Source organism: Simochromis diagramma, unplaced genomic scaffold (genome assembly GCF_900408965.1).
Source record: "Simochromis diagramma unplaced genomic scaffold, fSimDia1.1 OVJJ01000668.1, whole genome shotgun sequence".
Taxonomy (NCBI): domain Eukaryota; kingdom Metazoa; phylum Chordata; class Actinopteri; order Cichliformes; family Cichlidae; genus Simochromis; species Simochromis diagramma.
The window spans coordinates 8,322-23,943 of NW_024387023.1; the positions used below are offsets into that span (position 1 = coordinate 8,322).

Sequence of the window (15,622 nt, forward strand, 5' to 3'; positions counted from 1 at the left end):
AAAAAAAAAAAAAAAAAACCTACAACACAGTCTTGGAGGCGGAGCCCAAAGAGCAGCTAGCAGTTACAGTATGAACTCTCTGTAAGCAGTCAGCTTGGTCCTGGGCACTGTTACTGAAATGAAAGCTGCGTCTCAGATGGATGTTAGTCCAAAACATCAGACACGACCTCTGCAGCTCTCAGTTGATGTGCGCATGAATGATTTGTGTTTCCTCTGCAGGTGAAGGTAGAAAGTGTGTGTGAGCTGATGTGAATTGAGCAGCATGGATCAGTGTGAGGACAGAGAGGAGGGAGTCCCTCCCTCTAAAAGCACTCTGTGTGGGGAACATGAGAGCCAGACCAAAGCTCAGAGGTGAGATGACCATCTCTAACTGTCCATGACTCTTCTCCATGTCACAGCTCAGCACTCACATCACTGCTCCATCATTATTCACAGGAACCAACATGGACCTGAACCTGATTCAGACCCTGATTCAGATTCCAGCTCTGTGTCCTTCAAGAGTTGCCGGTCTAGAACTTCCCCCATTGATTTTAAAGTCTCTGCTGCAGAGAGGTGAGCTGTTAGTAACATGAACTCTTTGATTTAAATTATTTTAATGTTTCCTGGTTTCTAAAATGCATCTCTGTAGCAGAGCAGTGTCTCCAAGGACACACAGGCTCAGCTGTAACTGTCAGTTTATCTGGTTTTAAGACACATTTGGACTCAATTGGCTGTTTTTAACTATGTATTTTAATCAGAGGTGTAAATTTAGAGCTCACACATCTGGATCCTAAACTATGATAGAAACAGCTGCTAGCAGTGGGTAGTTTGACTTTGATACGCTGCTCTAGAATGCAAACAAAGGTTTGTGCAGCTCCTCTGTTCAGCTGCAATCTTTTCTAAATGGACACAATGTTCTTGAGAGGTTTCAGTCTGGTTTTAAAACTCTTCATAGCACAGAAACTGCACTTTTAAAAGTCCTTAATGATCTTTTATTAGCCACTGACTCAGGTGACTCAGCTGTGCTTCTGCTTTTAGATCTGACCGCTGCCTTCGATACTGTTGACCACAGCATTTTAATCTCACGGTTGGAGCATTGTGGCGTAAAGGGCACCCCATTAGAGTGGTTCGGGTCATACCTGTCTGACAGGACCTTCTCTGTGAGCTTTGGCGATTTTATCTCTTCCTCAGCTCCCCTTACTTGTGGTGTTGCCCAGGGATCTATACTGGGGCCAATATTGTTCTCCATTTATATGCTGCCTTTAGGTCTAATTTTTAGAAAATACAACATTTGTTTTCAATCATATGCCGATGATACTCAGATCTATCTTCAATTGAAGGGAAACAGTCCTGCCTCACTAGAACCCTTACTTCAGTGTCTCGGTGAAGTTAAATCCTGGATGGCCTCTAATTTCCTTAACTTTAATGAGAACAAAACCGAAGTGATAACTTTTGGACCAAGCGGCAATCCCAACACTTCTAATTTTAACCTGCACAGTCTTGAGCCTTTTGTCAAATCACATGCCAAAAATTTGGGGGTTATACTTCACAGCAATTTCACCTTTGAAAAACAAATTAGCTCAGTTGTACAGCGGTCTTTCTTCAAACTGAGGCTTTTACCTAAGGTGAGATCATTTTTATCTTTTAAAAACTTTGAACGAGCGATTCATGCTTTTATTATATCCCAGCTGAACTATTGTAACTCCTTATATGCTGGAGTCAGCCAGACCTGCCTGGCAAGGCTGCAGTTGGTCCAGAATGCTGCAGCTCGTCTTCTGACACGTACTAAAAGATGTGAACACATTTCCCCGGTACTTGCCTCCCTTCATTGGCTCCCTGTCCGTATCAGAATTAATTTTAAAATTTTATTGTTGACTTACAAAGCCCTGAATGGACAGGCTCCCGGGTATTTGTCTGACCTCTTGCAGACTTATACCCCCCTTAGATCTCTTAGATCAAGTGATCTTTTGCTTTTAGCCGTACCAAGGTCGATGCTGGTTCATAGAGGTGATCGAGCATTTGCAGTCGTAGCGCCTAAGCTGTGGAATAATTTGCCCCTACACATCAGACAGGCTCCTACTGTCAATCTTTTTAAATCTTATCTTAAAATGCATTTTTATTTACGGGCTTTTAATACAGCATGAGAGTTGTTTGTTAATTTATATTTGGTGTTTGCTATCAATACTCTAAGTTATTTTATTAGGTGTGTTGTATTCTTGTACAGCACTTTGGTCAATGCTCCTGTTGTAATTAAATGTGCTATATAAATAATTAAACTATTAAACTATTAAACTCTTCAGAAAAGTGTTCAGAGAGCAGCTGCTGTATTAGACAAAGGCTCGTCGTGTGAGCCCAGATGTGTGTAACAGCTGGATGAAGGAGAACCATCACAGTCACGTCTCCATCCCGCCTTTATTAATGAACTTCCTGTTGCTTGCAGATGACAGGAACACAAAGTGTTTGTGCCACGTGATGCTGCAGGATTTGTTAACGTGTCCATGATGGTAACATCTCCTCGTCTAACTGCAAACACATGAGCGCTCCTAACGGCAGCTATCACAGCCACACAGGCAGACTGTGTCTCACTGTTGCATTCAGGGACATTTGTTTTCCTGTAAAAATCTGAACTCTAATCTAAGAGGACTGTTACTGACAGGAAACAGCTGCATTATCTGCAGTCTGTGTGATCACAGCTGCTTCAATCACTTTATCAGAGAATTGATCATTGAATAAAACATGTTTGTGTCTGCAGAGGTCAGAGGTCACAGTCTGCAGGATCCAGCTGTCCGTCTGTGAGGAGTGATGGGTCCAAAGGTCACCCTCCAGAGTTCAGTGGTGAACCTGGACCAACGAGGTCAGAGACCTGTGATGACTCCTTTACATGTTTGTGTTTTCCTGGATAAATATGACCAAAGATTCATTAAAAAGATAAAAATCTTAGATTTTGTCCTGTAGCGCTGTGTGGCAGGCAGGATTGGACCCAAACACAACAGGATGAAGTCAAAGAGGCAGCTTTATTTCAGCTGTGAACATGCAAACAGCAGAAATAAGGAAACATAACTGTAGGTTTGCAGTGAATGAAGCCTCAGCTCGACGCTCCACTTTGTCCCTCTTTTCCTTCTCCAAACAGCCACATCAGGAGTCTTTGATGGAGTTTTAAAATATTTAATTACAAATGTCCAAAGATGGGTTCAGGATACCTGAATCCACAGTTATCAAAGCTAAAATAGTTCACAGGGTTTGGACTTTGTTAGGTGACGAGAGAACATCAAAGTGTTTTTTATCTTTAAACAGTATTTTTATCACTTCAGTTGCTCTCACAGCCCTGTTTTTTATTTTACCAGAGCTCTTATGTTTCACTCAGTGCTCCCACCAAACACCTTGGAGGACACATTAGTGTGATTTAGATTTCATTGCTGTAAACACCAGTCACACAAGCTAACCCATGGAGGCAGCAGCAGGCTTTGTGTTTGGTAAAGTCTGTTGGCTTAAACTAAGAGAGTTTAGTTTGTTAGCACAAAGAGCTGTCAGCTAAAGCCCCGAATGCACTTTAAATACAGACGAACTGAGAAAAACACTTTAAAAACAGCAAACAGTCAAACTGACAACATGTTTTTCTGCTGATCATCCACAGCAGTACGTTTAGCATTCATGCTAGCAGCAGGCTATGACTGTCCACTGAGCACCAACACAGGTAGGAGTGAGCAGTGATGAAGCAGGACTGTGGGCAAGTTTGAGCTACAATCCTATTGGCTTCTCAGCTTCTCCAAAGAAAAGGGGAAAAATTCTTGGTGTTGTGAAGATGTGAGTTGGTCTTGTTGTCGTGGGGCTGGAAGGATGCTGGCAGTGAGAGGCTTTTCATACAGTGTTCAGTAACAGGATGAGAAGAAAGCCACTGCACATGAAACAAGGTGCTTGTAGTGTTTGTTTACTGTGTTTGTGCCACAATGTCAGATCAGTTGTAGATTCACATGCAGACTTGTCCAGTGAAACCAGTGCAAGTACTGCAGTACAGAGCAAAGACTAAGCAAGGGTGTCATTGTAAACTTTAACAAAAGACTGTTATGTGACAAAGAGTAAGTACATTATTTTTATGAGATTGTTCATCATGTCTTTAATTTAATATTTCCAGTTTTTCCTTCCTATCTCATGAAGCTGTGACATTTATTGTTTTTCTTTTAGGATCAATAAGAGGCCAGAATCTCCTGGACCTGAACCCAGCTGTGTTTCCTTAAAGAGCAACGAGTCAAAGGATGCTGGTATAGACTTTAAAGGCTGTTCTTCTGCTGCTGAGAGGTAATGTGTGTCTAGATGTTGTTCCTGACTCTGTATTTTTGAATAAATCCTCATGTTTAATATCAGCTCAGCTCTTTTTCACACATTTCTATGTTGGTATGTGAAGCGGTGTGTGTTGGAGTGTTTCCACAAACACAGCAGTCAGAGTGGAAAGAGTGGATGTTGTGGGAGGTGTTTGTGTAGTGAAGAGGCTGAGTGTCTGTAGGACTCCAGCTGCTCCAGCAGGTGTCTCCTTTGTGCTTTGCTTCAAACACAGTGTAGGGAGGAGCTTCCACTCAGGTGTTTCAGGTGTTGCTGGATGGAGGAGGACAAATAGTTTTTCCCTTCAGTGACACTTCAGCAGCTCAATGTTCTGGGAGATGTTTGTCTTTATGAAGGTTTATGGATTCTTGTTCTTACATTGGTTAAACTGAGCAATACATTTTCCATCTAACATTTAAAGTAAATTTCCAGGTGAATAAAAGATCTGCAGCTGCAGCCTCTGTGATGTTTCACAGTCTGAAAGTAACAAATTCAACCAGAGTTCAAACAAAGGCTTAATATACGTGTGTGTTTGATATAATGCCAACAAGTACAAATAGGTGTTCTTACAGGTCTTAATCACAGAGGTCTGATAAGTCTGGTGACTTTCACACTCAGCAATTTTGCTGCCTTTTATTTTATATTGGCCTTTTTAAAGCCCTTCAAAGTCTCCCACATTCATACAGAGCTTTTAACACCAAACTCCTTTACAGTCCTTCTCCTCTCACACACGATCACACGACTGATTTGTCTGCAGCAGCTGTGTTACTGCTAGTATTTTATTATGTGTGTAATCTCCTCATATTGTTCCTGTGGTTTAGTTTGACTTCCTTCTGCAAACTCAGCTGCTCTGTTGCTGATACACGTCTCCATGAATATGATTGATCAGATGCTGCCAACACCATGTGTTTCATGTGAGCGCTCAGCTGAAACCCTGGGTTGACTTATCGAGTTAATAACAAGCTTCACGTGACTGTGAATGCTAAAGTGAATCCAGATAAAGGAAAGAGACCCTGCTAATGTTGGACTCACTTCTTAGTGTAGATCCCAGGAGGAAGTTCAACATAGCCATTCTTTGTGCTAGCTCGACCAAACCTGAGAGCACAGTGCAGGATAATGATCATCATCTGTCTCTGTCAAGGACATTTAAAATCCACAAATAACAAACATAATTATATTTGATCATTAAAAATATGTTTTCACTTAAAAAAGCATGAGCACACTGGTGGATTACAGAAACATGAAAACTCGTTAACAGTAAAGTTAATTTAGGCGTAAACAAAGAGGCAAACATACTGAAGTAGAAGGACTGATGTTTGTGTTAACCCTCACATGGGCTGTACAACATTATATAGGGAGACAAAAACAGAGATTATCGTAGCCATCGCTCTCTCGCATGGACGTGGCAGTCTTGCTGTCTGCTGCGAATCCTCCCCGTACCTCCGTGACCTCGTCTGGTATCTGCTCCCTCCTCTGTAAGAGACAGTAAAGGAAAACACGTCTCTGCCTAGTCTTGAAAATCTAATCTTATCATCCATTGTTCTTCTAGGGCCTCTTCTTCTTGTGGCCTCAGCTAACTGCTAATATTTAAATGGCTAACATTAACATGTGTGCCAGCCAGGTTCACATTTATGATGAACTATGATTAATTAACTGATGTTGAAACTGGAGCTTTACTGACCTCTGAAATTCCTCCTAAAGTGTTATTCAGTGTTGTGACAGTCAGCTGCTTCAGCTGCTGCTGGGATGGGCTGTGGCAAAGAGAGCAGAGAAAATCCAAATCAGAGTTTTTCTCTGAATTAAAAGCAAGGAATCAACAATATATTCTACATGGTGAAACTGATGGTTTCTGGTGTTTGGGTCTGTTTTTCTGTATTTATGCAGATAAAGTGTAAACTCAGATGAATTATACCATCAAATGTTAAAGAAAAATATCAGGATGAGTGTCTGTGAGCTGAGAAGGACGTGAAGCGAGCAGTTTATCCCAGAGCTGAAGCTGCTCTGTGTGCAGAGATGAGCTCAGATTCCTGCTGTGATTGATCAACAGTCACAGAAATGTAGACTTGTAGTTATTACTGCAGTATGGTCACAGCAGATACTGATAAACATGTATTATGAGGATGGATGATCAAGTTTCTCACTCTCTCCTTTAAATCTCAGTTTTTTCTTCTTCACAGTTTATCTGTTAATTTATTAATGAATAACACTGAAAGAGTTTCTGTTATATTTCCCCTTGAACATCAGCTTATTAGGGCGGCATTAGGAAATAGCCCCCCCTCCAAAGAATGAATAAATGAATGATGATAATAATAAAATGATTAAAAAGCAGAGCTCAGAGTGGTAGAATGGTCAAACATGGATCCACGGGTGGTTCAACTGCATTTGGTGACGTGACTAAAGCAAATCTTTCAAATAATCCCACCATCAACGGGATGTTGTCTCCTTTACTACGGTTACTTTACTTGGTCACCGTGTGAATTTCTTTGAAATGAACCAAATTCTTTTATTTGTTGGTTGTTGCATATTTAACCTCTACAGTCAGGAAAGGAGGAGATGAGGCCTCAACAATGTTGGGTTGTAGCTGTGGTTCAGGTTAGAGTGAGTGTCCATGGAATAAATGTAAGTCAGTGAACTGGAAACATGACTGTGTTCAAACTTTGTTTTCCTTTTTATAATGAGTCTAATCAAAGGTGGACAGAAGTATCTCCACTTTGACTTTTCTGTGTCACCATCAGAGCTTCTGCACAGTGTGGAGAAAGATCCAGAAGCAGAGCTGGACTGCAGACAGCCAGTCAGAGCAGCTGTGTACAAAGTAAGACTGAACATCTGTCTGCTGATGGACTCATTTCTGAAAACTCTGGACTTCTTGTGTTGTTCAGACATTGAAGAGTTTTCTTTCTCTTTAGTCTCATTGTTTTTCTTTCTTTCAGCAGATGTTGGTCTGCAGGAGGTTTTAGATGAACATAAGATCAGTCTGAGGAGGAGATGTGAACGTGTGACTGAAGGAAGTGAAACAGGAAGTAGAACCCTCCTCAACAGGATCTACACTGAGCTCTACATCACAGAGGGACAGAGTGAAGAGGTTCATACCCAACATGAGGTGAGGCAGCTGGAGACAGCTTCCAAGGTGGACGCCCTCCATGACGCTCCAATCAGGTGCCAGGACATCTTTAAAGCCTTACCTGACCAACAGAGACCCATCAGAGTGGTTCTGACCAACGGCGTGGCTGGTGTTGGAAAAACCTTCTCAGTGCAGAAGTTCACTCTGGACTGGGCAGAGGGCTTGGAGAACCAACATGTCAGTGTGGTGGTTCTGCTTTCATTCAGGGAGCTGAACCTGATCAGAGATGAGCAGTACAGTCTTCTGGAGCTGCTCCATGTTTTCCATCCAACATTACAGAAGGTCACAGCAGAGAAGCTGGCTGTCTCTCAGCTTTTGTTCATCTTTGACGGCCTGGATGAAAGCAGACTTTCATTGGATTTCACCAACAGGAAGCTGCTGTCTGATGTCACACAGAAGTCATCAGTCAGCCAGCTGCTGACAAACCTCATCCAGGGGAAGCTGCTTCCCTCGGCTCTCGTCTGGATAACTTCCCGACCCGCAGCAGCCAATCAGATCCCTCCTACATGTGTTGACAGGCTAACAGAAGTACGAGGCTTCACTGACGCCCAGAAGGAGGAGTACTTCAGGAGGAGATTCAGTGATGAAGAGCTGTCCAGCAGAATCATCTCCCACATGAAGACATCCAGGAGCCTCCACATCATGTGTAGAATCCCAGTCTTCTGCTGGATCACTGCTACAGTTCTGGAGCACATGTTGACTACAGAGCAGAGAGAAGAGCTGCCCAAGACCCTGACTGACATGTACTCACACTTCCTGCTGGTTCAGACAAAGAGGAAGAAGAACAAGTACCATGAGGGACATGAGACGAGTCCACAGGAGCTGACGGAGGCTGACAGGGAAGTTGTTCTGAAGCTGGGGAGGCTGGCGTTTGAACATCTGGAGAAAGGAAACATCATGTTCTACCAAGAAGACCTGGTGCAGTGTGGTCTGGATGTGACAGAGGCCTTGGTGTACGCAGGAGTTTGTACAGAGATCTTCAAAAGAGAGTGTGTAATCTTCCAGAAACCAGTCTACTGCTTTGTTCATCTGAGCATCCAGGAGTTTCTGGCTGCAGTCTACATGTTCCACTGTTTCACCAACAGGAAGACAGAGGTGTTGGAGGACTTCCTGGGACAAAAGTACAGTGGGTCAGCTCTGGATGATTTCCTTAAACAAGCCATGGAAAGGTCCCTCCAGAGTAAAAATGGCCACCTGGACCTGTTTGTCCGCTTCCTTCATGGCCTCTCTCTGGAGTCCAACCAGAGACTCTTAGAAGGTCTGCTGGGTCAGACAGAGAACAGTCCAGAAACCATCCAGAGAGTCATCAACAACCTGAAGAAGATGAACAGTGATAAAATCTCTCCTGACAGAAGCATCAACATCTTCCACTGTCTGATGGAGATGAACGACCTCTCAGTACATCAGGAGATCCAAAAGTTCCTGAAGTCAGAGAACAGATCAGAGAGACTCTCTGAGATCCACTGCTCAGCTCTGGCCCACATATTGCAGATGTCAGAGGAGGTTCTGGATGAGTTGGACCTAATGAGGTACAACACATCATTGGAGGGACGACGCAGACTTATTCCGGTTGTGAGGAACTGCAGAAAAGCTCGGTGAGTCCAGATCTGATCATTAGCATTATTGATCATTGCTAATTAGTAGTTTAGTGTCAGGTTTCATGTTTCACCTCTCAGAGGGGAAGTCCAGATGCTTTTCTATCCAAGCTCCTTAGACAACTATAGATGAACTATGAAGTGAGCATTGAAAAATGAATTTCTCCGTAAATTTTCTGCAAAGTCAAAATTTATTGATACTTCAGTCTTTAATAATTTAATTTCAGGGCCTCTTTAGTACCAGGTTTTAGTACTCAATTCTACTCAGAAAAGTAATTAGAAGTTTGTATCTCCAGCCTCTACCAAACCAAAAAAAAAAAAAAAATTACTGCTAGAGTTGCAGTGCTGAAAACAAACATATTCCAAGCCCGAGATGTGGATCTTTTACACGCCCTCTCCTTTAGAATGCATTCAGTCTTGATCTTCCAGTAGCTACAGGTCCCAGTAAATCCCCCCAGTACTCTATCTGTAGGCTGATCAGCTCCAAGTCCCCAACATTTCACCAATGCCAGGTTATGACTGTTATCATTGGCAGGCCAATCATTTGAAATAGCAAACCAGCTATAACCCATTGTTTCCAGGTGGCTAATTTTTGAGGCACAGATGATAAAGTTAAATTTAAAAGGTATAAATCTCCTGATCCATCCACCTGTTTCAAATATGCACTCACTCCTCATTTCAATTAAATGAACACTTTTGGTGTTACAGCAGCACAGCTGACTATGTGGTTTGCATCCATGAAACACTTGTTAGATTTTCTCTGCCAATGCCAAACAGCTTTCTCTGGTATTTACTTTTTCCGCTGTCATTTCCTGGATTGAATGTTTGAAGAAACAATTGGCCCATTTTGGGGAAATTTAAAGCTCATTAGCATGCAGAAGAAACAAACACAGGCACAACAGCCTGGCTCCACCTCATCCTGGTCACCAATTTGGTAACACACTAGCGTGGCATAGCATTTGTTACAAGTCAGCCAATGTGGTTGTATTGGTTACTGGCATGGACAGCACAACCAAGCTGATTCCACATGTGTGCAATGAGGTTAAGGTTAGGACTGCGGACAGGTCTTCCTCTCCACTCCCAAACGTAGTCGCTGATAAACCCCACTCTGTGCGTGCAAGTGTTGTCATCTGGAGGATAGAGTCCAGGCCCAGACTGTGGAGATATGGGATTGCCACTGGTTACAGTATCTCAGTATCTCTCTGCATTGAGATCTCCTCCAATAATGCAAAGCCTTATTTTTCCAGTGAGTAAGATTCTGCCCCACACTATCACACTGCTTCCACCGAAAGCTGTTACCTGATTGGTGCAGCAGTCAGCATAGTTTCTCCTTAACCAAATCATTTAAATATGGTATACTTGGAGCAGACATCAACTGACCACCGTAGCAGGGTTCATGCTCACAGGCACCAATCAAGAACCTGATTAGCAGCACCTGGGCTACTAGAAGCTCAAAAGAAGAGTCAATAACAGAATAAGCTGTTTGGCACTGGCATAGAAGATTTGGCAAGATTTTTTTCATGGTTGCAACTGACATACTCAAATCTGCTGCTCTACCCACAAATGGATTGTCCTTCATTTCCTAAGAAATAGGCCACAATTTAGGGAAAGATAATCAGGATTTTCATGGTATAAGATCTATTGCCAAGAAGCAGTTATAGCAAAGGAATATTCTACCAACACAAATTTCCTTTTCTTTTGTGCTAAGTTTATATCCCATATGTTACTTTTTCTTTAGTCGGACATTTGTAATAAAGTGCTATTTTGTATTTTATCAGAATTTTAGAGCTCAGTCGTCAAATTGTTCACACACAATCACAGATGAGATGTTTGCATATTATGATGTTACCTTACCTGCTTTTATACTAACACATTTTATATTTTCTCTAATTGAAGACTGAATTCTTGTGGTCTCTCAGAGACTCACTGTGAAGTTGTGGCCTCAGCTCTCAAGTCAAACCCCTTCCATCTGATAGAGCTTGACATGAGTTACAATGACCTGCCGTGTCCAGGAGTGAAGCTTCTGTGTGCTGGTCTGGAGAGTCCAAACTGTCGACTGGAGACTCTGAGGTGAGTACACTGACTGCAGCTATTGTTATTTTTCTATAGTTCAGATATTTGGTGGAAAGTTTGAAACTTATTTCTGTTCATATATGTTCAGGATGTGTCTGTCTGCTTTGGAAATGTTTCCTTACCAAAAGTAACTACGACCTGCAGAATCCAAAAGACCAAACAACTGTTTTTTTTTCTTTTGGCTCATTGTCAGACTGTAGCAGGATTCATTTAATTACTGAGAGTCTTTAAAATGAGGTTTCTAAATCATCCTCACACACAGCTTGAACCTCAGACTAAGGTACGGATTAGGATTGAGCCTGTAGTATAGATAGCTTTAGTAAATGCTATTGTGTGGAAAAATATGTGATGATAATGGTAAATGGCCTGTATTTATATAGCGCTTTTAATAGTCCCTAAGGACCCCAAAGCGCTTTACATATCCAGTCATCCACCCATTCACACACTGGTGATGGCAAGCTACATTGTAGCCACAGCCACCCTGGGGCGCACTGACAGAGGCGAGGCTGCCGGACACTGGCGCCACCGGGCCCTCTGACCACCACCAGTAGGCCACGGGTGAAGTGTCTTGCCCAAGGACACAACGACCGAGACTGTCCAAGCCGGGGCTCTAACCGGCAACCTTCCGATTACAAGGCGAACTCCCAACTCTTGAGCCACGATCACCCCATATGTTACAGATAATGTTACAGATACTTGAAAGAATAGCATCGCTAATTAGATTTTAATTTACATGATTTATTCTTTCAAATTTACTCAAACTGCTTTGGTTGTTACATTTGAGACAAAGTGAAACACATTCAGATAACTGTAATATTTATGATTTTAGTGCTCTGCACTTACAAAGATGAAGTCATATATTGCAGTTGCTTGAGGTGTGGTTAGTGTCTGACCTGCATGGTGTTTGAGAAAATCACATTGATGAGAACATATCTTAATAGCTAATTGATGATTTACTAGTGTGTGTGTGTGTGTGCGTGTGTTTTTTTTTCTCTTCACTCAGACTGAAGGACTGCTGGTTGTCAGAGATCAGCTGTGCTACTCTGCTGTCAGCTCTGATGTCGAACCCCTCCCATCTGAAGCATCTGGACCTGAGTGACAATATCAGCCTGCAGGATTCAGGAGTGAAGCTTCTGTGTGCTTTTCTGGAGAGTCAACACTGTCAACTGGAAACTCTGAGGTCAGACACCAAATTTATTTGGGTGCTAAGATGCATATGATTTGGAAGTTGTAGTGACACTAAACTGCAGATATAAAACAATGATCAGTATACAATGAAAGTATGTCTCATGCGTGTTTTCAAAAAGACAAGCATCATTGTCAATTCAGTTCTGGATTTAACAGGGAGCCAATAAAGGGAAGCCAAAACAGGAGAAATCTGCTCTCTCTTTCTAGTCCCTGTCAGGACTCATGATGCAGCATTTTGTATTATTAACTGAAGGCTTTTTTAGGAGTTTTTAGGACTTCCTGATAATAATGAATTACAGTCGTCCAGCCTGGAAGTAATGCCATCCAGAGTAAGAATCTGCTTAGATACCATATTTCTAAGCTTTTCAGGGCCGAGTACAATAACCTCAGTTTGATCTGAATTAAGAAGCAGAACGTTAGCGGCCATCCAGGTCTTTATGTCTTTAAGACATTCCTGCAGTTTAACTAATAGGGGTGTGTTATCTGGCTTCATGGACAGAGTTGGGTGTCATCAGCATAGCAGTGAAAATGTATGCTATGTACAGTACCTGGTACAAGTGATTCCAAAAACTCTGTACAGTTTTGATTACTGGTTGAACCTCTATCTATCTGTTTAACTTTTCATTAATACTGAGTCAGGTTAAACTTTATTAATCCCAAACTGTCAAAAATCCTGTGTTCCTTAAATTTAAGATAAAAACAAACTCATTCGAATACCTCTGTAAAGTTCATACTCCAATTATTGGTCACCTCAGAGAGATGAGGTCATGTGGTCAGGTTTGTTTGGAGTCTGACCTTCTTCCTGTTTGTGTCTAAAGTTTGATTCAATCTTAATGTTAACAGAAGGCTTGATGATGATTCATGATAATAAGTCTGTTGATTAAAAAAAATAACCTCACTGATGAGGACATCAAAAAATGAAACTTAAATATCTACATCTTTTTTTTCTTCATTCAGAATGACAAACTGCAGATTGTCGGAGGTCAGCTGTGATTACCTGAACTCAGCTCTGAAGTCCAACCCCTCCCATCTGAGAGAGCTGGACCTGAGCAGCAACTACGACCTGCAGGATTCAGGACTGAAGCAGTTGTGTGTTTTTTTGGAGAGTCCAGACTGTATACTGGAGACTTTAAGGTCAGCACCATGTTTTATTTGTGCTGAGATAAACATGTGAAGAAGAAGTCCAAATTAAGTTTGTTTCAAAGCTGAATATCTGAGCTTCAATGAGGTTTGAATTTCAGTGTGTGTTTATGGGTCTTTAACATAATTTAATGGATTCTCATAAATTTAGTATTTGTAATTCAGATAATTCTTGCAAAGATATTCTGCAATCTAAGAATGTCCAGAAACTGCAGGTTTCTTTCTGCATCTTATTTCTAACATTAATTCAAATCTTCATTATCTCACTTTCACTTGACACTATACACTGTACAGTTGTGCGTCATTTAATTTAATACAGTGGTACTGTGTCATGTTTAACCGCCAATCAGGGCCAAGGATCAGACACTGACAGCCGCTGACAGGTTCAACAGGTTTCTTGAACAGGTAGACAGTCCTCTGGTAGATAAGAATTGGCGCATGGAGAACAAGCAATCTGAGAAACACAGCCTTTATCGATTTCCAGGCACAATGCCAGTGTCGCAGATGGTGTTGCAGCAGATGGGACCACTTCACCATCTTGACTGGAATTTACAGTCAAGATGGTGATTTAAAGAAACTTCAAATGTAAAGAAACTGTTAACAGAAGAGCTGAGGGTGTGGTGTGCATACTCAATCCAAGTTAGATGGGAGCTCAAGGTGACTGAGTTTGAAGATACTTCACATCGTAAGACTATTTCTACCTACTGGTTTGGCCAGGACTCACTCCAACAATTTATTTACCAGGATGCAAACCTGACGTTAAGCTCACCTTTCCCCCTAAAGCTTCACATGTCAAACACAGTAAGAGAAGCTGAAACACAGATGTGAGGAGCAGATGTTCATCAGATTATGATGTCACTCTGTTTTATCTTCATATACATTCAGTCTTGTATTTATAATGCAGATTTTTAATAAAAACACATTTTATATTTTCTCTAACCACAGACTGGCTGGTTGTGGACTCTCAGAAGCTCACTGTGACAATGTGGCCTCAGCTCTGAAGTCCAAATCCTCCCATCTGACAGAGCTGGACATGAGTTACAATAAGCTGCATGATTCTGGAGTGAAGTGTTTGTCTGCTGGACTGGAGAGTCCAAATTGTCGACTGGAGACTCTGAGGTCAGTTCACTGACTGGTTTTTACTATATTTCAAATCTTTATGTTTGAAACATTTTTTTACATGTTTTATTCTTAAATTGACTTGGCTGTCTCTGACCACTACTGTGTGTTTTTTTTTTTTTTTTAACATCGCCGGTTTTATTCAGCGGGAGACCTCGTGCGAACTGTGAGGAGGCGCTATCCAACCTCTGAAGTGGCTGCAAATTTTACCAGGGTTTTAGACAAATGCTACCCTGTGATTTTACCTGCACCATGTGATTTGATTTTTAATCATTTTAACAGCAAACTGAAGAAAATCATTGACTCCGTTGCTCCACTCACCACCAAAAAGATTAATGTAAAACATGCATCACCCTGGAGAAATGAAGAAGTCAAAAAACTCTAAAGAAAATGCAGGGCAGCAGAAAGGAGATGCAGGAAAAATAAAAATACTATCAACCATCAAATATTTTGCGAGCGACTTAAAATGTACAATAATACATTAAGGAATTCAAGAAATTCATACTTCGCCAAAATAATCAATAATAACAAAAATAATCCCAAGGTCCTCTTTTCCACTATAGATAATTTATTTAACCCTGATTTTAACATCTCCCAAAGAACCCCCACAGACTCACTCTGTGAGCAGTTTGCAGACCACTTCAGGGGAAACGTCAGCGCCATCAGATCTGATATTTTATCTAACCCAGATATGATTTTAAACACATCTGAGGGCTCGATTGTACCTGAGGAGACACTGGACAGCTTTTTCCTGGTTAATGCTGAGAACCTTCAGAAAGTTTTCTCCACAGTGAGACCCACCACATGTCTTTTAGATCCAATCCCTTCTTCACTCTTTAAAACACTTTATGGATTTTTTGAGGCTGAGCTTTTATACATGATGAATTGCTCTCTTCAGTTGGGTGTCTTCCCTGCTGCCTGCGGCGGTGGTGAGACCCCTTCTGAAGAAGAGCAATTTGGATTGTAATAATTTTAATAACTACAGACCTGTATCTAACTCACCATTTTTAAGTGAAATCTTAGAAAAACTAGTTTTTACTCAGATTAATGACTTTTTTAATGATAGACAGATTCTGGAAGATATTCCAGC

General features: G+C 41.5%; 1 protein-coding gene and 1 long non-coding RNA gene across 3 annotated transcripts; both read left to right on the forward strand.

Moving 5' to 3' along the window:
• Window positions 1-297: 297 nt before the first annotated feature.
• Window positions 298-7,075, forward strand: LOC120739424. Of its 2 annotated transcripts, XR_005697212.1 has the most exons (6): window positions 298-351; window positions 436-552; window positions 2,732-2,833; window positions 2,935-4,055; window positions 4,162-4,275; window positions 7,032-7,075. It is a non-coding gene; the product is annotated as an uncharacterized LOC120739424 (long non-coding RNA). The 2 variants fall into 2 exon arrangements; XR_005697211.1 differs by lacking the exon at window positions 7,032-7,075 and having other exon boundaries at window positions 4,162-6,694.
• Window positions 7,076-7,243: 168 nt separating this feature from the next.
• LOC120739423 (protein NLRC3-like) lies at window positions 7,244-14,560 on the forward strand (the record flags this gene model as incomplete). Its single annotated transcript, XM_040041165.1, has 5 exons — window positions 7,244-9,012; window positions 10,909-11,082; window positions 12,089-12,265; window positions 13,231-13,407; window positions 14,359-14,560. Coding segments are annotated over 5 exons (2,484 nt in total), but the record flags the coding sequence as incomplete, so codon positions are not given.
• Window positions 14,561-15,622: the final 1,062 nt, after the last annotated feature.